The sequence below is a fragment of the Chamaea fasciata genome, unplaced genomic scaffold (assembly GCF_029207755.1).
Source record: "Chamaea fasciata isolate MVZ Bird 193981 ecotype frontalis unplaced genomic scaffold, bChaFas1.0.hap1 SCAF_30, whole genome shotgun sequence".
Classification (NCBI taxonomy): Eukaryota; Metazoa; Chordata; class Aves; order Passeriformes; family Sylviidae; genus Chamaea; species Chamaea fasciata.
Genome location: NW_027094115.1, coordinates 220,472 through 244,220, shown reverse-complemented (window position 1 = coordinate 244,220; position 23,749 = coordinate 220,472). Strand labels below are relative to the sequence as shown.

General features: G+C 56.3%; 1 protein-coding gene across 1 annotated transcript in view; it reads left to right on the top strand.

The window, feature by feature from the left end:
* Positions 1 to 23,749, top strand: part of SNRNP200 (small nuclear ribonucleoprotein U5 subunit 200) — a 48,909-nt gene that overhangs the window by 4,648 nt on the left and 20,512 nt on the right. The window contains exons 4-24 of the mRNA XM_066206088.1: positions 312 to 504; positions 2,313 to 2,368; positions 3,987 to 4,085; positions 4,581 to 4,733; positions 5,206 to 5,305; positions 5,932 to 6,068; positions 6,377 to 6,460; positions 6,633 to 6,806; positions 8,937 to 9,074; positions 10,425 to 10,580; positions 11,638 to 11,808; positions 12,803 to 12,996; positions 13,712 to 13,835; positions 14,897 to 15,046; positions 15,709 to 15,819; positions 17,269 to 17,400; positions 17,914 to 18,102; positions 19,057 to 19,254; positions 20,194 to 20,346; positions 22,589 to 22,669; positions 23,479 to 23,562. Of these exons, the coding sequence (XP_066062185.1) occupies positions 312 to 504; positions 2,313 to 2,368; positions 3,987 to 4,085; positions 4,581 to 4,733; positions 5,206 to 5,305; positions 5,932 to 6,068; positions 6,377 to 6,460; positions 6,633 to 6,806; positions 8,937 to 9,074; positions 10,425 to 10,580; positions 11,638 to 11,808; positions 12,803 to 12,996; positions 13,712 to 13,835; positions 14,897 to 15,046; positions 15,709 to 15,819; positions 17,269 to 17,400; positions 17,914 to 18,102; positions 19,057 to 19,254; positions 20,194 to 20,346; positions 22,589 to 22,669; positions 23,479 to 23,562 (2,877 nt within the window). The remainder of the gene's footprint in view (positions 1 to 311; positions 505 to 2,312; positions 2,369 to 3,986; positions 4,086 to 4,580; positions 4,734 to 5,205; positions 5,306 to 5,931; positions 6,069 to 6,376; positions 6,461 to 6,632; positions 6,807 to 8,936; positions 9,075 to 10,424; positions 10,581 to 11,637; positions 11,809 to 12,802; positions 12,997 to 13,711; positions 13,836 to 14,896; positions 15,047 to 15,708; positions 15,820 to 17,268; positions 17,401 to 17,913; positions 18,103 to 19,056; positions 19,255 to 20,193; positions 20,347 to 22,588; positions 22,670 to 23,478; positions 23,563 to 23,749) is intronic.

Below are 23,749 nucleotides of genomic sequence, written 5' to 3'. Positions count from 1 at the left end.
CGGCTTTCCATGGACGCATTTCCCCCCTTTTGGTGCCCTTCCCACTCGGAGCCACCTTTTGGTTCTCAGAGACCTCACAAACCCTCGGGATGGGAATCCCTGTCCCGGCTGGGAATTCCCTGTGTGGGATGAGAATTCCCTGTCCAGGATGGGAATGCCGTGTCCGGGGTGGGAATGCCGTGTCCGGGGTGGGAATGCCGTGCCCGGGGTGGGAATCCCGTGCCCGGGGTGGGAATGCCGTGCCCGGGGTGGGAATCCTGTGTCCGGGGTGGGAATCCCCGCGCGGGATGAGAGCCCGGCGCGTGCGGCAGCCGCGGGACATCCTGTGCGGGGCGGCGGACGAGGTGCTGGCCGTGCTGAAGAACGAGAAGCTGCGCGACAAGGAGCGGCGCAAGGAGGTGGAGCTGCTGCTGGGCCCCGCCGACGACACGCGCTACCACGTGCTGGTCAACCTGGGCAAGAAGATCACCGACTACGGCGGGGACAAGGACATCCAGAACATGGGTGCGGCCTGCGGCGCCCGCGGGGCGCTTCGGGGGGGGGGTCGGGATTTTTGGGGGGAGTTGTTGGAATTTTGGGAGATTTTTTTGGTTTGATTTTTGGGGGGATTTTTTGAAATTTTTTGGGGAGGTTTTTTTTTTTTATTTTTTGGGGTGATTTTTTGGGACTTTTTTTTATTTTTGGGGAGTTTTTTTTTAATTTTGGGGGGATTTTCAGCTAATTTTTTTTGGATTTTTGGCAGATTTTTTTGGATCTTTTTTTTAATGTTTTTGGAATTTTGGGGGATTTTTTTGGATTTTTGGGGGGCATTTTTTTTGAATTTTGATTTCTTGGGGGATTTTTTGGAATTTTTTGGGAATTTTTTTTTGTTTTTTGGGGTTTTTTTATTTTGGATTTTTTGGGATTTTCAGCTAATTTATTTTTTTATTTTTGGCGAATTTTTTTGGATTTTTTTTTTGAATGTTTTTGGAATTTTGGGGCATTTTTTTCTGATTTTTTCTGGATTTTTTTTTTTTAGCGATTTTTTCTGGGTTTTTTCTGAATTTTTTTTCTTTTTAGTGATTTTTTTCTGATTTTTTTTTTTTTAATTTTTGGCGATTTTTAAAGTTATTTTTTGGGGGGGATTTTTTTCCGGATTTTTTTTTTTAATTGTTTCAGGAATTTTTTTGGATTTTTTTTTCCCCAAGATTTTTCATGATTATTTTTTTTAATATTTCATTATTTTTTCATGGGATATTTTTTCACCTTTTTCATTTCCCAGGATTTTTTCTTTTTTTCTTTTTTTTTTTTTTTTTAATTTTTTCCGGACATTTTCAGGATTTTTCAGCTTTTTCTTTGTTTTGTTTTGTGTTTTTTTTTTTTCCCAGCTTATTTGGGGGATTTTTGGGGGGGATATTTTTGATTTTTCAGAATGTTTGAGGGGTTATTTTGGGATTTTTTTGGACATTCCCATTTTCCTCTGTCCTGTTTTCCTCCTGGAACCCCATGGGACCGGCAGGGAGCCCCGGGCACGCGGAGAATCCTGCCGGGAATGGTTTCCCAGCCCCAAAAGAAGCTGGCCTTGTGGGTTTGGGGTGTGGCTCTGGGAATTCCAGAGTTATTCCTGGTAATTCCCAGCGAATTCCTGGGGAATTCCTGCGAATTCCAGGATTATTCCTGTTGATTCCTGGTGAATTCCTGTTAATTCCCGGTGAATTCCTGGGAACTCCTGGGAATTCCAGGATTATTCCTGTTAATTCCTGGTGAATTCCTGGTAATTCGTGGTGAATTTCTGGGAATTCTTGGTGAATTCTGGGTTTATTCCTTTGAATTCCTGGTAATTCCAGGATTATTCCTGTTAATTCCTGCTGAATTCCCGGTGAATTCCTGGTGAATTCCAGGGTTATTCCTGTTAATTCCTGATGAATTCCTGGTGAATTCCAGGGTTATTCCTGTTAATTCCTGATGAATTCCTGGTGAGTTCCAGGATTATTCCTGGTGAATTCCTGATGGATTCCTGATGAGTTCCTGGTGAATTCCTGACGGATTCCTGATGAGTTCCTGGTGAATTCCTGGGGAATTCCTGACGGATTCCTGATGAGTTCCTGGTGAATTCCTGGGGAATTCCTGACGGATTCCTGATGAGTTCCTGGGGAATTCCTGGGGAATTCCTGACGGATTCCTGATGAGTTCCTGGTGAATTCCTGGGGAATTCCTGACGGATTCCTGATGAGTTCCTGGTGAATTCCTGGGGAATTCCTGACGGATTCCTGATGAGTTCCTGGGGAATTCCCGGGGATTCCCGGTGATTTCCACGCCCTGTTTCCCTGCAGATGACAACATCGACGAGACCTACGGCGTGAACGTGCAGTTCGAGTCTGATGAGGAGGTGGGGCTGGCCCCGCTGTCCCGCTCTCCCGCTTTTCCTCCCGGCCGGCTCCGTCCTGCCTCCCTCAGGCCCGTTCTCCACGCGGGATCCCGTTTTTCCCGCTTTCCTCTGGCCCGTTTGCCCGTGTCTCGTGGTTTTCACGGCACCGCGCTCTTCCCCTTTTTCTTCACCTCGTTTTCCTCAGTCTCGTTTTCCTTTCTCCCGTTCTTCTCACGGAACCATCTTTAGCCCGTTTCCCTCTCTCCCGTTCTCCGTACGGGTCTCCGTGGATTCCATTTTTCTCTCTCCCATTTTCGTCCTGGCTTCCCATTTATCCCATTTCCCTTTATCCCACGTTCCTTAATCCCATTTTCCTCATGGGACCATTTTTATCCCATTTTCTTTTCTCCCGTTTTCCTTCATCCCATTTCCCTTTATCCCGCATTCCTTTATCCCGTTTTCCTTCATCCCGTTTTCCTTATGGTACCACATTCATCCCATTTTTTGATTTCGTTTCCCTTTATCCCATTTTCCTTTTTCCCGTTTCCTTTTATCCCATTTCCCTTTATCCCGTTTTCCTCCTTGGACACCCTTTACCCCACATTCCTTTATCCCGTTTCCCTCCATCCCGTTTTTCCCGGAAAAAGGGGGATTTGTGCCTCCTCCCGATAATCTCGGGGCGCCCCAATCCCCGGGGGAGCAGCTGGGAACGTTTGGGATCCTGTGGGGAAAACCGGGAGGAGAAATGGGATTGGGAAGTGCCTGGAAACCTGCCCTGGGATGGGGATTGGCAGGGAATGGGGGAGAAGAGGGGGAAAAGGGAATAGAAATGGGATTTTTTAGGGAAAAAAAGGGGATTTTTGCGTGGAAACCCCAAAATATTCCATGGGGAAACTGGAGAGTTTGGGAGGAAAGGGAAAAAAAAGGGATTTTGGGGTGGGAAAGGGGTAAAAACGGGGGGTTGGGGCAAAAAAATGGGATCTTGTGGGGGGAGAAGGGCTAAAAATGGGAAGGAAAAGAGGGATGAAAAGGGGGTTTTAGGAAGGAAAAGCGGGGTAAAAACGGGATTTTTGGATGGGAAACGGGGTTTTGTGGGAGAAAAGCGGGGTAAAAACGGGATTTTTGGATGGGAAAAGCGGGGTAAAGCGGGATTTTTGGATGGAAAACGGGATTTTTGGATGGAAAACGGGATTTTTGGATGGAAAGCGGGGTTTTTGGATGGAAAGCGGGGTTTTTGGATGGAAAGCGGGGTTTTTGGATGGAAAGCGGGGTTTTTGGATGGAAAGCGGGGTTTTTGGATGGAAAGCGGGGTTTTTGGACGGGAAAGCGGGGTTTTTGGATGGAAAGCGGGGTTTTTGGATGGAAAGCGGGGTTTTTGGATGGAAAGCGGGGTTTTTGGATGGAAAGTGGGGTTTTTGGATGGAAAGCGGGGTTTTTGGATGGAAAGCGGGGTTTTTGGATGGAAAGCGGGGTTTTTGGATGGAAAGCGGGGTTTTTGGATGGAAAGCGGGGTTTTTGGACGGGAAAGCGGGGTTTTTGGATGGAAAGCGGGGTTTTTGGATGGAAAGCGGGGTTTTTGGACGGGAAAGCGGGGTTTTTGGGGGGAGTCGGGCACTAGCCCCGGGGCGCGTCCCCGCAGGAGGGGGACGAGGACATTTACGGCGAGGTTCGGGACGAGGCCTCGGACGACGACCTGGAGGGCGACGAGGCCGTGGTTCGCTGCACGCTCTCGGCCAACGTGAGTCGGGGATTTCTCCGGGGAATTTCGGGAATTCTGGGGATTTCTCCGGGGAATTTCGGGAATTCTGGGCACAAACGCGGCGGGGATCTGGGGGGTTTGCCTCAGTGTTCCTGTGGCAGGTGAAAATTCCTGGGAGTTTTGGGATTTTCCCGGGTTTTGTCCCCGAATATTCCCGTGCCACCCCTAAGCCCGGCTCCAAACCCCAAACCGTGGAAAATCATGGGATTTTTAAGGGAATTTTTGGGATTTTTTGGGATTTCGTGTCCCTAACCATTCCCCAAACCCCAGGAATGATGGGAATTGTTGGGATTTCCCAGCTGATGGCAGCAGGGGAGCCGAGGAGCTCCAAGGAGGAGGAGCTGCACCCACGGGACATCAAAACCCTGGGGATAGTGGGGTTTTGATGGGATTTTGATGGGATTTTTTGGGATTTTGATGGGGGAAACGTCCCCCGAACGCCAAGACACGCTGGGAACCGTTGGCGTTTCGCAGCTGGTGGCGGCGGGGGAGCTGATGAGCTCCAAGAAGAAGGACCTGCACCCCCGGGACATCGACGCCTTCTGGCTGCAGCGGCAGCTCAGCCGCTTCTACGACGACGCCATCGTGTCGCAGAAGAAGGCCGACGAGGTCCTGGAGATCCTCAAGGTCCGTGGCCTCCGCGTGCCCCGGCTCTGCGGGAATGCTCCCGCTGCAAAGCGGGAATTCCGCTCCAAACCCGTCCCCGGTGTTCCCTCAGGTTTGATGGGAATTTGGGGTTGGGAATTCCCGGTGGTTTCCTGAAGGGGGTTTGTGGTGATTTTTCCTGGGAAATCGTCATCCATGGGGCGTTCCCCTCCCCATTCCCGTGTTTTTGGGGTGAAAACAGGAATTTTTGGGATTGTTTTTCCATTTGTCACCACCTCCATGGGGCGTTTCCTGCCCCATTCCCGTGTTTTTGGGGTGAAAACAGGAATTTTTGGGATTGTTTTTGCTGCTCCCAGATTTGGGGTGGTTTTTTTTTTTAGCTTCCAGCCTTGTTTCCCACATTTCCCCCCCCCCCCCCCCCCCCCCCTTCCCCACGGAAAAGAAGGAATTCCGGCTCTGCCGGGTGTGAAAATTCCGCGTTTTTCCTCCCCAGACGGCCAGCGACGACCGGGAGTGCGAGAACCAGCTGGTGCTGCTGCTGGGCTTCAACACCTTCGACTTCATCAAGGTCCTGCGGCAGCACCGCATGATGAGTGAGCGCCGCGCCCTGCCGCCCCGCCGGGGCCTTCCCCGGATTCCCGGAACCGCGGGGGGCGTTGGGGATTCCCGGGTGATGGCGGCGAGCCGAGGAGCTCCAGGGAGGGGCTGCGCCCTCGGGACGTGGAAACCCTGGGAATAATGGGATGTTGATGGGATTTTCATGGGATTTTCATGGGATTTTCATGGGATTTTCATGGGATTTTCATGGGATTTCTTGTCCCTAACCATTCCCCAGACCCCAGGGATGATGAGAATTGTTGGCATTTCCTGTCCCTATCCATTCCTCAAACCCCAGGGATGATGGGAATTTTTGGGATTTCTCAGCTGGTGGCGGCGGGGGAGCCGAGGAGCTCCAAGGAGAAGGAGCTGCACCCACAGGACATCGAAACCCTGGGAATAATGGGATTTTGATGGGATTTTGATGGGATTTTCATGGGATTTTATAGTATTGTTGGGATTTCTGTCCCTAACCGTTCCCCAGCCCCCAGGGATGGTGGGAGTTGTTGGCATTTCCCGGCCGGTGGCAGCGGGGCAGCCAGGAATGACGTGCCCCCGTGGGACGCGGGCGCCCTGTGGCTGTTCTGCCGTGGATTCCCCCTGATTTTCCCGTTCCCCCCAGTCCTGTACTGCACCTTGCTGGCCAGCGCGCAGAGCGAGGCGGAGAAGGAGCGGATCATGGGGAAGATGGAGGCCGACCCCGAGCTCTCCAAGTTCCTCTACCAGCTCCACGAGACGGAGAAAGAGGATCTGATCCGGGTCAGGCAGCTCCGCGGGGTTTGGGGCCTCTGTGGGATCCGGCTTTGGGTGGCAAACGGGCGCCGGAATTCCCCCCCCGGAATCCGCGGGAAGCGGCGGCGCCGTGGCCGCTTCTGCTTTCCCAGGGGCTGCTCTGGCAGGCCAATCCCGCCCCAAACCGCCCTGAAATGGCCCCAGATCCCACAGAACAGTCCAAAAGGGCTGTTCCTGGTTTATTCCCAAAGAAACGGAGGGAACGGGAGCAGCTGGCAGCCCGGGGATGGAGCTGAGCCTCTTCCCCGAGGCTGAATCCCGATTTTCCCCCGCAGGAGGAACGCTCCCGGCGGGAGCGCGTGCGGCAGTCCCGCATGGACACCGACCTGGAATCCATGGATCTGGACCAGGGAGGGGAGGTAAACCCCTGGGATTTTTCTCCCCAGCCGCCCCAGAGAGGCTTTTTGGAGCCCCCTTGGCAGGGAGAGCCCGCAGGGCGGTTGGATTCCCACCCGGAATCGGCAGCTTTCCCTTCCGAGGCCGGCAGGCGCGATGCCCATTTTCCCTTCTCCCCGCTCCCGGTGTTGGCAGGCGCTGGCGCCCCGGCAGGTGCTGGATTTGGAGGACCTGGTGTTTGCCCAGGGCAGTCACTTCATGGCCAACAAGAGGTGCCAGCTCCCGGACGGATCCTTCCGCAGGCAGCGCAAGGGATACGAGGAGGTTCACGTGCCCGCCCTCAAACCCAAACCCTTCGCGGCCGACGAGGTTTGCTCCCGAAAAACCGCCCCTCGGAGCCCTTTGCCGGGGCCTCTGTCCCGGAGAGCTGCGGAGGGGCTGGGAGGAGGGATGGAGGGAATGGCTGCCGCCGGGGATTTGGGGATTGTCGGGGATTTGGGGGAGGAATGAGGGCGGGCTGGAATTCCCAGAGCAGCCGTGGCTGCCCCGGCGGCCCCGGCAGTGCCCAAGGCCAGGGGAAGCTCCATGGGTTTGGGGTCTTCAGAATCCCTCCCAGCCCAAAACTCTCCTGGGAAACCAGGCGGCAGGAAAAGCAGATTTCTGTGGAAATTTGGCACCAGGAACAGCAGCTTTCCTGGGAAATTTGGGGCCAGGAACAGCAGCTTTCTCAGGAAATTGGGTAACGGGAAAAGCAGCTTCTCCTGGGAAATTGGGCAGCTTCTCCTGGGAAATTTGGGCAGCTTCTCCTGGGAAATTGGGCAGCTTTTCCTGGGAAATTTGGGCAGCTTCTCCTGGGAAATTGGGCAGCTTCTCCTGGGAAATTTGGGCAGCTTCTCCTGGGAAATTGGGCAGCTTCTCCTGGGAAATTGGGCAGCTTCTCCTGGGAAATTTGGGCAGCTTTTCCTGGGAAATTTGGGCAGCTTCTCCTGGGAAATTGGGCAGCTTTTCCTGGGAAATTGGGCAGCTTTTCCTGGGAAATTTGGCGCCAGGAGTAGCAGCTTTCTCCGGAAGTTAGACACCAGGAAAAGCAACTTTCCTGGGAAATCAGGAGCCGGGAGAAGCAGCCTTCCTGGGAAATGTGGCACCAGGAAAAGCGGCTTCCCTGGGAAGTTTGTCACCGGGTTGGAAGCTGGGCTGGTGGAAGCTCGATGGTTTTTAGGATCTTTAAAATCCCTCCCAGCCCAAAACATTCCGGGGAAATCTGGCGGCAGGAAAAGCAGCTTCTCCTGGGGAGTCGGGAGATTGGAGCGTGTGGGATGCGGAGGGTGTCCCTGGGGCTGGGATTGCAGGTCCTCTCCCGCCGGAAGCTTTCCAGGCTTGCAGGACTGGGCTCTCCCCCTCCCTCCGTCCCTTTTGAAGCCCCCAGTTTCCCCATCTCTGCAGGAACTTCCCAATTCCCTTTTTCCCACTGCGCTTCCGGGGCCGAGCTTCCCCTCCGAGGGTTTTGCTGAGCCCTCAGCTCTGGTTTTCCTGCAGCTGGGGATGATTCACGGGAATAAATCCCAGCCTTTGGTCCCCATCTGCCCCTCAAACTGAACTTCCCGGAGTGTGAATCCAGCGGTTAATCCCAGATTTTTCCCGGCCTGAACGCTGGGAGCAGGTTGGCTTATCCGTGGAAGAAAAAGGAGTTTTGCCTCTTTTCCCGGCACTGAAAAAACGAGGAATTGTCCTTTTAGGATGAGGGAGTTTTGGTGCATCCGTGAATTCCAGATCTTTTCTCACCCTGAACTCTGGGAACAGGCTGGGCTGGGAGGATTTGGGTTTTCCATGGAATCTGAGAGGACAAAAAAATGAGTTTTCCCACTTTTCCAGCCCTGATTAATTAGGAATTGTCCTTCTGGGATGAGGGAATTAATGGATTGGTTCCACCTGGATTAATCCTGGATCTTTCCCTTGTTTCCCATGGAGTTGTACTTTTGGGATGAGGGAATTTTTATGTTTATCCACAGTGGGATTAATCCCAGCTCTTTTCCCACGCTGAGCACCGGGATCAGGTTGATTGCTTGTTTTCCATGGAATCTGACAGGACAAAAAAAAGAGTTTTCCCTCTTCTCCGGCCCTGATTAATTAGGAATTGTGCTTTTGGGATTTGGGAATCTTTGTGTGCATCCACACCTGGATTAATCCCAGCTCTTTCCCCACCCTGAGCACTGGGATCAGGTTGGGTTTTGAGGGTTTGGGTTTTCCGTGGAAACTGAGAGAGTTAAAAAACCCCCGAGTTTTCCATTTTTTTTTTCCAGCCCACATTAATTAGGAATTGTCCTCGAGGGATTTGGGAATTTTTTCTGTGCATCCGCTTTTCCTGCGTGGGATCATTGTGACCTTCCCCCAAACTGCTCCATGACCTTTTCCCATCTGCTTCCCAGCCTGTCCCTGACATCTGCGGTGTGCAAACAAAGCCTGAATTCCTTCTTTCCCCCTCGTTTTCCCTCTTCCCAGCAATTGGTTTCTGTGGAAAAACTCCCCAAATATGCCCAGGCCGGGTTTGAGGGGTTCAAAACCCTCAACAGGATCCAGAGCAAACTCTTCCGGGCGGCGCTGGAGTCGGATGAGAACCTGCTGCTGTGCGCTCCCACGGTGAGATTCCCGGGATTCGGGGCTGGGTTTGGGGTCTGGCACCCGCGGAAACCCGCCCCTGGCACGGATGGGCACGGCAGAGGACAAAGAAATTCCCGGAGGGTTCCCGGGTTGGGAAAAGGGTTGGGAGAAGACGTTTCAGGGATGAGGCAGGCCGGGCGTGGAGGGCCGAAGTGGATTTGTTGGTGACGGGCTCAGAGTAGGGGGATGGGCAGTGAACTGGACCGTGGGGCCATTGCGGGGCTCCGGGACGGGCTGGGCTGGGTGTGGGGCCGCTGCAGAGCTGTGGGGTCGTGGGCTGTGTTGGGGTGGCTCTGGGGTCGTGGGGTGTGTGGGGTGTGTTGGGGTGGCTCTGGGGTCGTGGGGTGTGTGGGGTGTGTTGGGGTGGCTCTGGGGTCGTGGGGTGTGTGGGGTGTGTTGGGGTGGCTCTGGGGTCGTGGGGTGTGTGGGCTGTGTTGGGGTGGCTGTGGGGTCGTGGGGTGTGTGGGGTGTGTTGGGGTGGCTCTGGGGTCGTGGGGTGTGTGGGGTGTGTTGGGGTGGCTCTGGGGTCGTGGGGTGCTGTGGGGTGTCTGTGGGGTGCTCTGGGGTGGCTGTGGGGCCGTGGGGCGCTCTGGGGTGGCTGTGGGGCGCTGTGGGGTGGCTGTGGGGCGCTGTGGGGTGGCTGTGGGGCGCTGTGGGGTGGCTGTGGGGCGCTCTGGGGTGTCTGTGGGGCGCTCTGGGGTGGCTGTGGGGCGCTGTGGGGTGGCTGTGGGGCGCTCTGGGGTGGCTGTGGGGCCGTGGGGCGCTGTGGGGTGGCTGTGGGGTGTGTTGGGGTGGCTGTGGGGTGGCTGTGGGGCCGTGGGGCGCTGTGGGGTGTCTGTGGGGCGCTGTGGGGTGGCTGTGGGGTGTGTTGGGGTGGCTGTGGGGTGCTGTGGGGCGCTCTGGGGTGGCTGTGGGGCACTGTGGGGTGGCTGTGGGGTGTCTGTGGGGCGCTCTGGGATGGCTGTGGGGCCGTGGGGCGCTCTGGGGTGGCTGTGGGGTGTGTTGGGGTGGCTGTGGGGTGGCTGTGGGGCGCTGTGGGGTGGCTGTGGGGAGCTCTGGGGTGGCTGTGGGGCGCCGTGGGGCGCTGTGGGGTGGCTGTGGGGTGTGTTGGGGCGCCGTGGGGCGCTGTGGGGTGGCTGTGGGGTGTGTCGGGGTGGCTGTGGGGCGCCGTGGGGCGCTGTGGGGTGGCTGTGGGGTGGCTGTGGGGCGCTCTGGGGTGGCTGTGGGGCGCCGTGGGGCGCTCTGGGGTGTCTGTGGGGCGCTGTGGGGTGTGTCGGGGTGGCCGTGGGGCGCCGTGGGGCGCCCGGTGTGACGGCCGCGCGGGCGCAGGGCGCGGGGAAGACGAACGTGGCGCTGATGTGCATGCTGCGCGAGATCGGCAAACACATCAACATGGACGGCACCATCAACGTGGACGACTTCAAGATCATCTACATCGCGCCCATGCGCTCCCTGGTGCAGGAGATGGTCGGCAGCTTCGGCAAGGTGTGCGCCCGGGGGCCTTGGGATCGGGTCCCGGGGAGGGTTGGGATCACATCCAAAGGGAGCCTTGGGATGAGCGGGATCGGATCCCAGGGGAGGGTTGGGATCACATCCAAAGAGAGGTTTGGGATGAGCGGGATCGGATCCCAAGGAAAGTTTGGGATCACATCCAAAGAGAGGTTTGGGATGAGCGGGATCGGGTCCCAGGGGAGGATTGGGATGGGCGGGATTGGATCCCAGGGGAGGGTTGGGATCACATCCAAAGAGAGGTTTGGGATGAGCGGGATCAGATCCCAGGGGAGGATTGGGATGAGCGGGATCGGATCCCAGGGGAGGGTTGGGATCACATCCAAAGGGAGCTTTGGGATGAGTGGGATCGGGTCCCAGGGGAGGATTGGGATGGGCGGGATCGGATCCCAGAGGAGGATTGGGATCTCATCCAGAGAGAGCTTTGGGATGAGGGGGATCGGATCCCTGGGGAGGATTGGGATCTCATCCAGAGAGAGGTTTGGGATGAGCGGGATCGGATCCCAGGGGAGGATTGGGATCACATCCAAAGAGAGGTTTGGGATGAGCGGGATCGGATCCCAGGGGAGGATTGGGATGGGCGGGATCGGATCCCAGGGGAGGATTGGGATGGGCGGGATTGGATCCCAGGGGAGGATTGGGATGGGCGGGATGGGATCCCAGAGGAGGTTTGGGATCTCATCCAGAGAGAGGTTTGGGATGAGTGGGATCAGATCCCAGGGACGGTTTGGGATCAGGTCCCAGGGGAGGATTGGGATGAGCGGGTTCGGATCCCAGGGGAGCTTTAGGGTTGAGTGGGGTTGGATCCCAGGGGAAGTTTGGGATTGGGGATGAGGGGCTGGAGAACTCCTGAGGGCTCTGGAGAAGAGGGGATCAGGGGCGGGTTATGGGGCTGGAGAACTCCTGGGGGATCTGGAGAAGAGGGGATCAGGGGCGGGTTATGGGGCTGGAGAACTCCTGGGGGATCTGGAGAAGAGGGGATCAGGGGTGGGTTATGGGGCTGGAGAAGGCTCACCCCGTGCGTTCTCCGCAGCGTTTGGCCACGTACGGCATCACGGTGGCCGAGCTGACCGGCGACCACCAGCTGTGCAAGGAGGAGATCAGCGCCACGCAGATCATCGTCTGCACGCCCGAGAAGTGGGACATCATCACCCGCAAGGGCGGCGAGCGCACCTACACGCAGCTGGTGCGCCTGGTCATCCTGGTGAGAGCCTGCCGCGGGCGTCCTCGGGGTGGAGGTGGCGCCTGGAGAACATCAGGGGTCCTCACTGTGGAGCTGGGGCCTGGAGAACGTGAGAGGGGTTCCTCAAGGTGTTCCTCAAGGTGGATCTGGGGTCTGGAGAACCTCAGGGGGTTCCTCAAGGTGGATCTGGGGTCTGGAGAACCTCAAGGTGTTCCTCAAGGTGGATCTGGGGTCTGGAGAACCTCAGGGGGTTCCTCAAGGTGGATCTGGGGTCTGGAGAACGTGAGAGGAGTTCCTCAAGGTGTTCCTCAAGGTGGATTTGGGGTCTGGAGAACCTCAGGGGGTTCCTCAAGGTGGATCTGGGGTCTGGAGAACGTGAGAGGAGTTCCTCAAGGTGTTCCTCAAGGTGGATCTGGGGTCTGGAGAACCTCAGGGGGTTCCTCAAGATGTTCCTCAGGGTGGATTTGGGGTCTGGAGAACCTCAGGGGGTTCCTCAAGGTGGATTTGGGGTCTGGAGAACCTCAGGGGGTTCCTCAAGGTGGATCTGGGGTCTGGAGAACCTCAGGGGGTTCCTCAAGGTGGATCTGGGGTCTGGAGGTGGACAAGAAACTCAGGGGCTTCCCAAAGTCCCATCTAAACACGGAATCACTTCAACCCAAACCATTCCGGGGTTCCGCAGCGCAATGGGATTCTGGGAAAGGTTTCAGTGGGATTCTGGGAGGGGTTTGGATGGGAATTTGGGAAGGGTTTTGATGGGATTTTGGGAAGGGTTTCAATGGGATTTTGGGAAGGGTTTCAATGGGATTTTGGGAAGGGTTTCAATGGGATTTTGGGAAGGGTGAGGGCGGTGAGGAGCTGGGATGGAATTCCCAGAGCAGCTGCGATCCCTGGAACTGCCCAAGTTCATGCTGGACCTCCCCAAGCGTGCCAGCCACGTTTGAACCATGAACTTCGCGTGATGCCACCACGAATCCGGGCCCAGGGCGAACGCCCCCGACCTTCCCCGTGTCCCCAGGACGAGATCCACCTGCTCCACGACGACCGCGGGCCGGTGCTGGAGTCGCTGGTGGCCAGGGCCATCCGCAACATCGAGATGACGCAGGAGGACGTGCGGCTGGTGGGGCTCAGCGCCACGCTGCCCAACTACGAGGACGTGGCCACCTTCCTGCGCGTGGACCCCGCCAAGGGCCTCTTCTACTTCGACAACAGGTGCGGGGAGACGGGGCGGGTTCTCCACGGGGATTCCCTCCGGGATTCCCGTCTTTGCCGGGGGTTCTTTGCTGGTTTTGATCCGTTGATTTCGTCGATTGATCGATTGATTGAGTTTTTGGCGGCGGCGTTAAAAGCTTTTCTGGGGTCTTGGGTTGGGTTGGGTGGGTTTGGGTTTTCCGTGGAATCTGAGAAGAGAAAAAGTGATTTTTTTCCCACTTCTCCAGCTGGATTTCCCTCTTTCCCAGCTGGATTTCCGTCTTTTCCCTCTTTCCCAGCTGGATTTCCGTCTTTTCCCTCTTTCCCAGCTGGATTTCCGTCTTTTCCCTCTTTCCCAGCTGGATTTCCGTCTTCTCCCTCTTTCCCAGCTGGGCTTCCATCCACCCATCCACGCATTTGTTGATCTTTGGGATGGATCATTAAAGGCATTTTCGGGATCTTGGATTGGGTTGAGTTGGGTTGGGAGTGTTTGGGTTTTCCATGGAATGTGAGAGGACAAACAGTGAGTTTTCCCACATTTCCAGCCGGATTTCTCCAAGAATTAATTCCCTTTTCCGTGGACGTTCATTTGTGGCGATTCCTCCGTAAATTCCCTTTTCCACGGACACTTTTCGTGTCTCTTTCTCCACGGGCTAATTCCCTTTCCCCCGGCTCTTTTTCACGGCGGTTTCTCCACGACTTCGTTCCCTTTCCCGCGGCTATTTCCCGGCCCCAGTTTCCGGCCGGTGCCCCTGGAGCAGACCTACGTGGGGATCACGGAGAAGAAAGCCATCAAACGGTTCCAGATCATGAACGAGATCGTCTACGAGAAGATCATGGAGCACGCCGGCAAGAACCAGGTCTGACCCCGCGCCCCAAGTCGCTGCTCCCCTGAGGAGAGGCGATCGCGTTTTCCCTTCCCCTCTTTTGGAAGTCCTGATGCTGCGCAGGGGTTTGGTGGGTTTGGGGTTTTCCCTGGATGGAAAATGGGGCTTCCTTTCCCTTTCCCTTTCCCTTTCCCTTTCCCTTTCCCTTTCCCTTTCCCTTTCCCTTTCCCTTTCCCTTTCCCTTTCCCTTTCCCTTTCCCTTCCCCTTCCCCTTCCCCTTCCCCTTCCCCTTCCCCTTCCCCTTCCCCTTCCCCTTCCCCTTCCCTCCGTTTTTTGGTGATTTATTTGGAATTGTCCTTTTGGGGATGAAGGAATTCATGGATTGATTCCAGACTTTTTCCCACCCTGAGCCCCGGGAGCAGGTTGGGTTGTCCATGGGTGGAAAATGAGTTTTCCCTCTTTGCCAGCTCTGGTTAATTTGGAATTGTCCCTTTTGGATGAGGGAGTTTTGGTGCATCCGTGAATTCCGGATCTTTTCTCATCCTGAACACTGGGAACAGGCTGGGCTGGGAGGATTTGGGTTTTCCATGGAATCTGAGAGGACAAAAAATGAGTTTTCCCACTTTTCCAGCCCTGATTAATTAGGAATTGTCCTTCTGGGATGAGGGAATTAATGGATTGGTTCCACCTGGATTAATCCTGGATCTTTCCCTTGTTTCCCATGGAGTTGTGCTTTTGGGATGAAGGAATTTTTATGTTTATCCACAGTGGGATTAATCCCAGCTCTTTTCCCACCCTGAACACCGGGATCAGGTTGATTCCTTGTTTTCCATGGAATCTGACAGGACAAAAAAAAAGAGTTTTCCCCCTTTTCCAGCCCTGATTAATTCAGAACTGCCCCATTAGGGTGAAGGAACTGGGGGGTTTGTCCCCCGAGGCTGATCCCAGCTGTCCCCAGGAGCTCTCCCAGCCTTTCCCAGGGATGAATCCCGGATTCCCAGGGATGAATCCCGGATTCCCAGCCCGTTCCCAGGGACGAGTCCCGGATCCGCGGGTTCGAATCCCGATTCGCGGTGTTCCCCGTCCGCGGCCAGGTGCTGGTGTTCGTGCACTCGCGGAAGGAGACGGGCAAGACGGCGCGCGCCATCCGGGACATGTGCCTGGAGAAGGACACGCTGGGGCTGTTCCTGCGGGAGGGCTCGGCCTCCACCGAGGTGCTGCGCACCGAGGCCGAGCAGTGCAAGGTCAGCGCCGGGAAACGTCCTCCGGGGAGAGGGGATCCCCGCCCTTCGGCCCCGGGGGAGGGGGGATGGGGAAAATCGGGAAAATCTGTGAGAATTCCTTCAGGGAAAGACATTTCCAGCCTTTGGTCCAGGGCAGAGGTGGAGTTATTGGGGAAGGTTTGGAATGTTTGGGAAAATTAGTTCCTGGGCCAAGCCGTTTATGCATGGAAGAGGTCGAGTTGCTTGAGAACGTTTGGAAAAATTTGGGAAGATTTTTTTTATCTGGGAAAATTCCTTCGGGGAGTTTGTGCAGCCCTTTATCCAGGGAAAAGGTGGAGTTACTTGGGAAAACCTGGGAAAAATTGGGATATTTTGGGGAAATCCCTTCAGGGAAAGCGATTCCCAGCCCTGCATCCAGGGAAAAGGTGGAGTTATTTTGGAAAACCGGGAAAATTCCTTCAGGGGGTTTGCGCAGCCCTTCATCCCTGGCAGAGGGGGCTACGTGGGAAATCTGGGATAACTCCTGCAGGGAAGCGTTGGCGCCCCGTTTCCAGGGGGTTTTTTGCCGGCTCTGCCGCTCGAGGTCACTCCCGTGACTTCCCCGGCCCCGCGCTGCCCCCAGAGCTTTCCCTGGGAGCATCCCAGCTTTGCCCTGGGATCATTTGGGATCTTTTCCCGCTCAGAACCTGGAGCTGAAGGATCTGCTCCCCTACGGCTTCGCCATCCACCACGCCGGCATGACGCGCGTGGACAGGACGCTGGTGGAGGATCTCTTCGCGGACAAACACATCCAGGTGGGAGCACGATCCCACTGGGAATGCCAGGATAAAACCCGCGGGGAATTCCGGGATAAAACCTCAAAAAATGATTGGAAAAAAAAAAAATAATGACTCCGTGGTTTTCTCCCAAGTCCGGGAGGAAATTAGGATCCAGCTGGGATGTGGAAGAAATTCGGGATTTTCCCGCGGGGTGGGGAGGAAGTGGGAGGGAAAAGGGAATTTTCCGGGGTGGTTGAGGGCTGAGGGGAAGGGAACTGGGCACCAGGAGAAGCAGATTGCCTGGGAAATTTGGGATGAGGAAAAGCGGATTTCCTGGGAAATTTGGAATCAGGAAAAGTGGATTTCCTGGGAAATTTGGGAAACACCAAAAGCAGCTTTTCTGGGAAATTTGGAATCAGGAAAAGCAGATTGCCTGGGAAATTCGGGATGAGGAAACGCAGCTTTCCTGGGGAATTTGAATGAGGAAAAGCAGTTTTCTTGGGAAACCGGGCACCAGGAAAAGCAGCTTTCCAGGGAAATTGGAAAACACCAAAAGCTGATTTCCTGGGAAACTGGGGGCCAGGTTAAATACTTCTCCAGGAGAATTAGCAGCCGCTTTCCTGAAGAAGCTGCTTTCCTGGGGAGTTAGGCACCAGGCAAAGCGGCGTTCCTGGGGAATTTCCCGGCAGACGGGCGGCAGAGGATTTTCCCGGGAGACCTCTCCTGTCGTTCTCCCGCCTTCCCGACGCTCAGCCGCGGGGCCGTTCCCTCTGTGCCCCTTCCCCACAGCATTCCCGGCCGCTGCTTTCCCTGGGGAGCGGGTTTGGGGTGGCTTTGGAGGTTCCTCGGTGGCTTTGGAGGTTCCTCGGTGGGTTTGGAGGTTCCTGGTGGATCTGATCCCGGTTCCTGGCAGGATCTGGGGGCTCCTGGTGGATCTGACCAGTTCCTGGCAGGATCTGGGGGCTCCTGGTGGATCTGATCCCAGTCCCTGGCTGGATTTGGGGGCTCCTGGTGGATCTGACCAGTTCCTGGCAGGATTTGGGGGCTCCTGGTGGATCTGACCAGTTCCTGGCAGGATTTGGGGGCTCCTGGTGGATCTGACCAGTTCCTGGCAGGATTTGGGGGCTCCTGGTGGATCTGGTTCCTGGTGGATCTGACCAGTTCCTGGCAGGATCTGGGGGCTCCTGGTGGATCTGACCAGTTCCTGGCAGGATCTGGGGGCTCCTGGTGGATCTGGTTCCTGGTGGATCTGACCAGTTCCTGGCAGGATCTGGGGTCTCCTGGCGGATCTGACCAGTTCCTGGGTGGATCTGGGGGCTCCTGGTGGATCTGACCAGTTCCTGGCAGGATTTGGGGGCTCCTGGTGGATCTGGTTCCTGGTGGATCTGACCAGTTCCTGGCAGGATCTGGGGGCTCCTGGTGGATCTGACCAGTTCCTGGCAGGATCTGGGGGCTCCTGGCGGATCTGACCCCGTTTCCCTGCAGGTGCTGGTGTCCACGGCCACGCTGGCGTGGGGCGTGAACCTGCCGGCGCACACGGTGATCATCAAGGGCACGCAGGTGTACAGCCCCGAGAAGGGGCGCTGGACCGAGCTGGGGGCGCTGGACATCCTCCAGGTGGGCTCCGGGACGTCCCGGGCCCCACATCCCGCCCGGAATCCTGCCCCGGGGTTTGCTCTCTGCTCCTCGTTCTTCCCGCTGCCGTGGGATTGCCGGGCGGGCTGGAAAATGCCTCCGGAATTCCGGGCCCGGATCCTTCCAGATAATTCCTCAGGAATTCCAGGCCCAGGCCCCCTCGAGATAATTCCTCAAGAGCTCCTTGGCCAGAGCCATCCCAGATAATCCCCCAAGAATTCCATGCCCAGATCCTCCTGAAATAATTCCATGCTCAGACTCTCCTGAGATAATTCCTCAGGAATTCCTTCCCAGACCCCCCCTGAGACAATCCCTGAGGAATTCCACGCCCGGACCCCCCTGAGACAATCCCTGAGATAATTCCACGCCCGCATCCACCTTTGCCAATTCCTTCCCCAGCCCCCCACCTCCCGCGATAACTCCTTCACAATCCCATGCCCGGACCCATCCCAGATAATTCCCGCCGTCCTGAGCGGTTTCTCCCGCTGGCCGCAGATGCTGGGCCGTGCCGGCCGGCCGCAGTACGACACCAAGGGCGAGGGGATCCTGATCACTTCGCACGGGGAGCTGCAGTATTACCTGTCCCTGCTGAACCAGCAGCTGCCCATCGAGAGCCAGATGGTGGCCAAGCTGCCCGACATGCTCAACGCCGAGGCCGTGCTGGGGAACGTCCAGAATGCCAAGGTGGGCCGCAATTCCCGCTTTTCCAGAGGGGTCGGACCTCTGCCCCCCCAGCGGGGGGGGGGGTTGGGCGTGGTCGCGGTGTTCTCGGCAGAGCGGTGGGGGGGAAATGCCGGATGGTGTTCCGGGAGGTGGGCGGCTGGAGGAGCACGTTTCCTGGGGGATTTGGGGCCGGGAGAAACAGCTTTCCTGGGAATTTGGAATGAGGGAAAAGAGCTTTGCAGGGAAATTTAGAGGGAGGAGAAGCAGCTTTGCAGGGAAATTGGGCACCAGGGCAAGCGGCTTTCCTGGAAAACCGCAGGTCAGGAGAAGCAGCTTTCCTGGGAAATTTGGCACCAGGAGAAGCAGCTTTCCTGGGAAATTTGGAACCAGGAAAAGCAGCTTTCCTGGCCAATTCGGCACGCGGAAAAGCAGCTTTCCTGGCCAATTCGGCACGTGGAAAAGCAGCTTTCCTGGCCAATTCGGCACGCGGAAAAGCAGCTTTCCTGGCCAATTCGGCACGCGGAAAAGCAGCTTTCCTGGCCAATTCGGCACGTGGAAAAGCAGCTTTCCTGGCCAATTCGGCACGTGGAAAAGCAGCTTTCCTGGCCAATTCGGCACGTGGAAAAGCAGCTTTCCTGGCCAATTCGGCACACGGAAAAGCAGCTTTCCTGGCCAATTCGGCACGCGGAAAAGCAGCTTTCCTGGGCAATTCGGCACGCGGAAAAGCAGCTTTCCTGGCCAATTCGGCACGCGGAAAAGCAGCTTTCCTGGCCAATTCGGCACGCGGAAAAGCAGCTTTCCTGGCCAATTCGGCACACGGAAAAGCAGCTTTCCTGGCCAATTCGGCACGTGGAAAAGCCGCCTTCCTGGGCAATTCGGCACGCGGAAAAGCCGCCTTCCTGGGAAGCGTGGCGGCGGTTTCCAGGGAGCTGAGCAGGCGGGCGCCGCGGGCTGACGGCCTTTGTGCGCGGGCAGGACGCGGTGAACTGGCTGGGCTACACGTACCTGTACATCCGCATGCTGCGCTCGCCCGCGCTCTACGGCGTCTCCCACGACGACCTGAAGGCCGACCCGCTGCTGGAGCAGCGCCGCCTGGACCTGGTGCACACCGCCGCCCTCATGCTGGACAAGAACAACCTGGTCAAGTACGACAAGAAAACCGGCAACTTCCAGGTGCGCCGGGCGGGGTGAGCGGCAGTTTGGGGGCGGGACGGGGAGGGGGATATGGAGGTTTTTAGGGGGGAGGTGGGGAGGTTCCGGGGGGAGGGTGGGTGATGCTGGCTGTTCTTCCCGTGGGTTCTCCCCACAGTTCCTGTGGATTCTCCCACACATTCCCATGGTTTCTGCCCATAATCCCTGTTGCTTCTCCCCACAATTCCTGTGGATTGTCCCAACCATTCCCATGGTTTGTCCCAACCATTCCCATGGTTTGTCCCAACCATTCCCATGGTTTGTCCCCACAATTCCCGTGGATTCTCCCCACAATTCCTGTGGATTCTCCCAGACATTCCCATGGTTTCTCCCCACAATTCCTGTGGATTGTCCCAACCATTCCCATGGTTTGTCCCAACCATTCCCGTGGTTTGTCCCAACCATTCCCATGGTTTGTCCCCACAATTCCCGTGGATTCTCCCCACGATTCCTGTGGATTCTCCCAGACATTCCCATGGTTTGTCCCCACAATTCCTGTGGATTGTCCCAACCATTCCCATGGTTTGTCCCCACAATTCCTGTGGATTCTCCCAGCTGTTCCTGTTGTTTCTCCTCGCAATTCCTGTGGATTCTTCCCACAATTCCTGTGGATTCTCCCGGCCATTCCTGTTGTTTCTCCCCACAATCCTCGTGGATTCTCCCATCCGTTCCCATGGTTTCTCCTGGCCATTCCAGCTGTTCTCCCGACGGTCCCGGCTGTTGTCCCTGTCATTCCCATGGGTTATCCTGGCCGTTCCTGTGGTTTATCCCGGCCGTTCCCATCGTTCTCCTGGCCATTTTTCTCCCGGCCATTCCCGTGGTTTCTCCCTGCTGTTATCCTGTGGTTTCTCCTGGCATTCCCACTGTACTCCCGGCCATCCCCGCGGTTTATCCTGACTGTTCCCGCTGTTGTCGCGGCAGGTGACGGAGCTGGGCCGCATCGCCAGCCATTACTACATCACCAACGAGACGGTGCAGACGTACAACCAGCTGCTGAAACCCACCCTGAGCGAGATCGAGCTCTTCCGCGTCTTCTCCCTGTCCTCGGAGTTCCGCAACATCACCGTGCGCGAGGTACGGGCGCGGGCGGCCTCCGTCACCCGCCAACACCCGACAGCCTACAGCCAACACCGTCCAACGACACCCAACACCATCCAAAAACACCCAACAGCCACCAACCAACACCCAACACCATCCAACAACACACAACAGCCAACACCCAACACACAACACCGTCCAACGACACCCAACACCATCCAACAACACACAACAGCCACCAACCAATAGCCAACAGCCACCACCCAACACACAACACCGTCCAACGACACCCAACACCATCCAAAAACACCCAACAGCCACCAACCAACACCCAACACCATCCAACAACACCCAACAGCCACCACCCAATAGCCAACAGCCACCACCCCACACACAACACCGTCCAACGACACCCAACACCATCCAAAAACACCCAACAGCCACCAACCAACACCCAACACCATCCAACAACACCCAACAGCCACCACCCAATAGCCAACAGCCACCACCCAACACACAACACCGTCCAACGACACCCAACACCATCCAAAAACACCCAACAGCCACCACCCAACAGCCAACAGCCACCATCCAACACCCAACACCATCCAACAACACCCAACAGCCAACACCCAACACACAACACCATCCAACAACACCCAACACCATCCAACAACACACAACAGCCACCAACCAACACCCAACAGCCACCACCCAACACACAACACCGTCCAACGACACCCAACACCATCCAAAAACACCCAACAGCCACCAACCAACACCCAACACCATCCAACAACACACAACAGCCACCACCCAATAGCCAACAGCCACCACCCAACACACAACACCGTCCAACGACACCCAACACCATCCAAAAACACCCAACAGCCAACACCCAACACACAACACCGTCCAACGACACCCAACACCATCCAACAACACCCAACAGCCAACACCCAACACACAACACCATCCAAAAACACCCAACAGCCACCACCCAACAGCCACCACCCAACACACAACACCGTCCAACGACACCCAACACCATCCAAAAACACCCAACAGCCACCACCCAACAGCCACCACCCAACACACAGCACCGTCCAACGACACCCAACACCATCCAACAACACCCAACAGCCAACACCCAACACACAACACCATCCAAAAACACCCAACAGCCACCACCCAACAGCCACCACCCAACACACAACACCGTCCAACGACACCCAACACCATCCAAAAACACCCAACAGCCAACACCCAACAGCCACCACCCAACACCCAACACCAACCAAAGACCAACACCCCACACTCAACAACATCCAACACCAACCAAAAACCAACACTCAACACTCAGCAACACCCCCCAAGCACCACCCAACACCAACAAAACCCCAGCACCGAACGCTCAACAATCAAACACCCAACTCCAACAACTGCCAGCAGCCAACACTCAGCGCTCAACAGCGCTCCATGTTCAACACCCCGCACCAACCAAAACCCAACACCCAACGCTCAACAACACCCAGCCAAACACCCCGTACTCAGCACTCAACAACGCCCAGTGCTTGACCGCAGCAGCCAACAGTCAACACCAACACGCGCCAACCAACACCCGGTAACAGCCAGGAGCCAACACCCACCCAACACCAACACCCAACACCAACACCCAACACCCAACTCCCAGTAAAATCTCAGGACGTGCTTCGGTAATTCCAGAATATCAGGATGGGGATCCATCATTTCGGCTTGTGCGTTTGTTATTCTGGATGCGGATCCGGAATTTCAGGCTGTGCATCCGCAGAATTTCAGGATGCGGATCCAGAATTTCAGGATGCGGATCCAGAATTTCAGGATGCGGATCCAGAATTTCGGGAGGCGGATCCAGAATTTCAGGATCTGCATCCGGAATTTCAGGATGCACATCTGTAATCCACAGTGTGCATCCGCAGAATTTCAGGCTGCGGATCCATAACATTTCCGGATGTGCATCCCCAGCTGCCTTTCCTCGCGGATATCCGGAGCAGTGGGTTTAGTTCCCTCAGGAGCTGGAATTCCCTCCGGCCCAGTCATGGATTCAGCTCTCCTGGCGGGAATTTCTGCTTGGAGAGACCCCAGAGCCTTTCCCAGCTCTGTGAGCATCACCCAGTGCAGGGGGAGAAAACGTTCGGACGCATTTTTGGGAAGAAGTTGGGAAAAACAAAGAAAAACCCGGAATTTGTGGTTTGGGATCAGAGGGATCATCCCGCTCTCCATCCCTGTTTTCCCCCAGGAGGAGAAGCTGGAGCTGCAGAAGCTTCTGGAGCGAGTCCCGATCCCAGTGAAGGAGAGCATCGAGGAGCCCAGTGCCAAGGTGAGCCCCGCTGGGAATTCCCGGCGGGAATTCTGCTCTCTCCCCTCTCTGGGATGTCCTGGATGGGGCTGGGAAGCTCGGAGAGGCCTGAGTGATCCGTGGGATTGGTGGGAGGCTGGAAAGGGAGGTGGGAGAGGGGAGCTGGGTGCCAGGAAAAGCAGATTTCCGGGAAAATTTCGAACCAGGAAAAGGAAACTAACTTGGGAATTAGGAGCCAGGCAAAGCAGCTTTCCTGGGAAACTTGGAAATAGGAAAAGCAGCTTTCCTGGGAAATTTGGAAATAGGAAAAGCAGCTTTCCTGGGAAACTTGGAAATAGGAAAAGCAGCTTTCCTGGGAAATTTGGAAATAGGAAAAGCAGCTTTCCTGGGAAATTTGGAATGAGAAAAAACGCTTTCCTGGGAAATGAGGAACCAGGGCACGGAGGTTTCCTTGGGAAGTGAGGAACCCGGGGCACGGAGGTTTCCTTGGGAAGTGAGGAACCGGGGCACGGAGGTTTCCTTGGGAAGTGAGGAACCGGGGCACGGAGGTTTCCTTGGGAAGTGAGGAACCCGGGCACGGAGGTTTCCTTGGGAAGTGAGGAACCCGGGCACGGAGGTTTCCTTGGGAAGTGAGGAACCCGGGCACGGAGGTTTCCGTGGGAAGTGAGGAACCCGGGCACGGAGGTTTCCTTGGGAAGTGAGGAACCGGGGCACGGAGGTTTCCGTGGGAAGTGAGGAACCGGGGCACGGAGGTTTCCGTGGGAATCCAGCACCAGGCAAAGCCGCTGTCCCGGGCCGTTCCCTGAGCGCCTTTCTGTCGCCGTTCCCAGATCAACGTCCTGCTCCAGGCCTTCATCTCGCAGCTGAAGCTGGAGGGATTTGCCCTCATGGCCGACATGGTCTACGTCACCCAGGTGAGCCGGGGATTCCCTCGGAATTCCCAGTGGGATTGGTGCTGTTCCCGCCCCAGAAATTGAGGCTTTGGGCCAGAATTCCCCCTGGGAATCTGTTTGGGGTGGGAAATCCTGAATTACCGTTCCGGGCTGGGGAAGGGAGAGTGGGAGAAGGTTTGGAATGACAGGATAGGAGGGAATGGCTTCA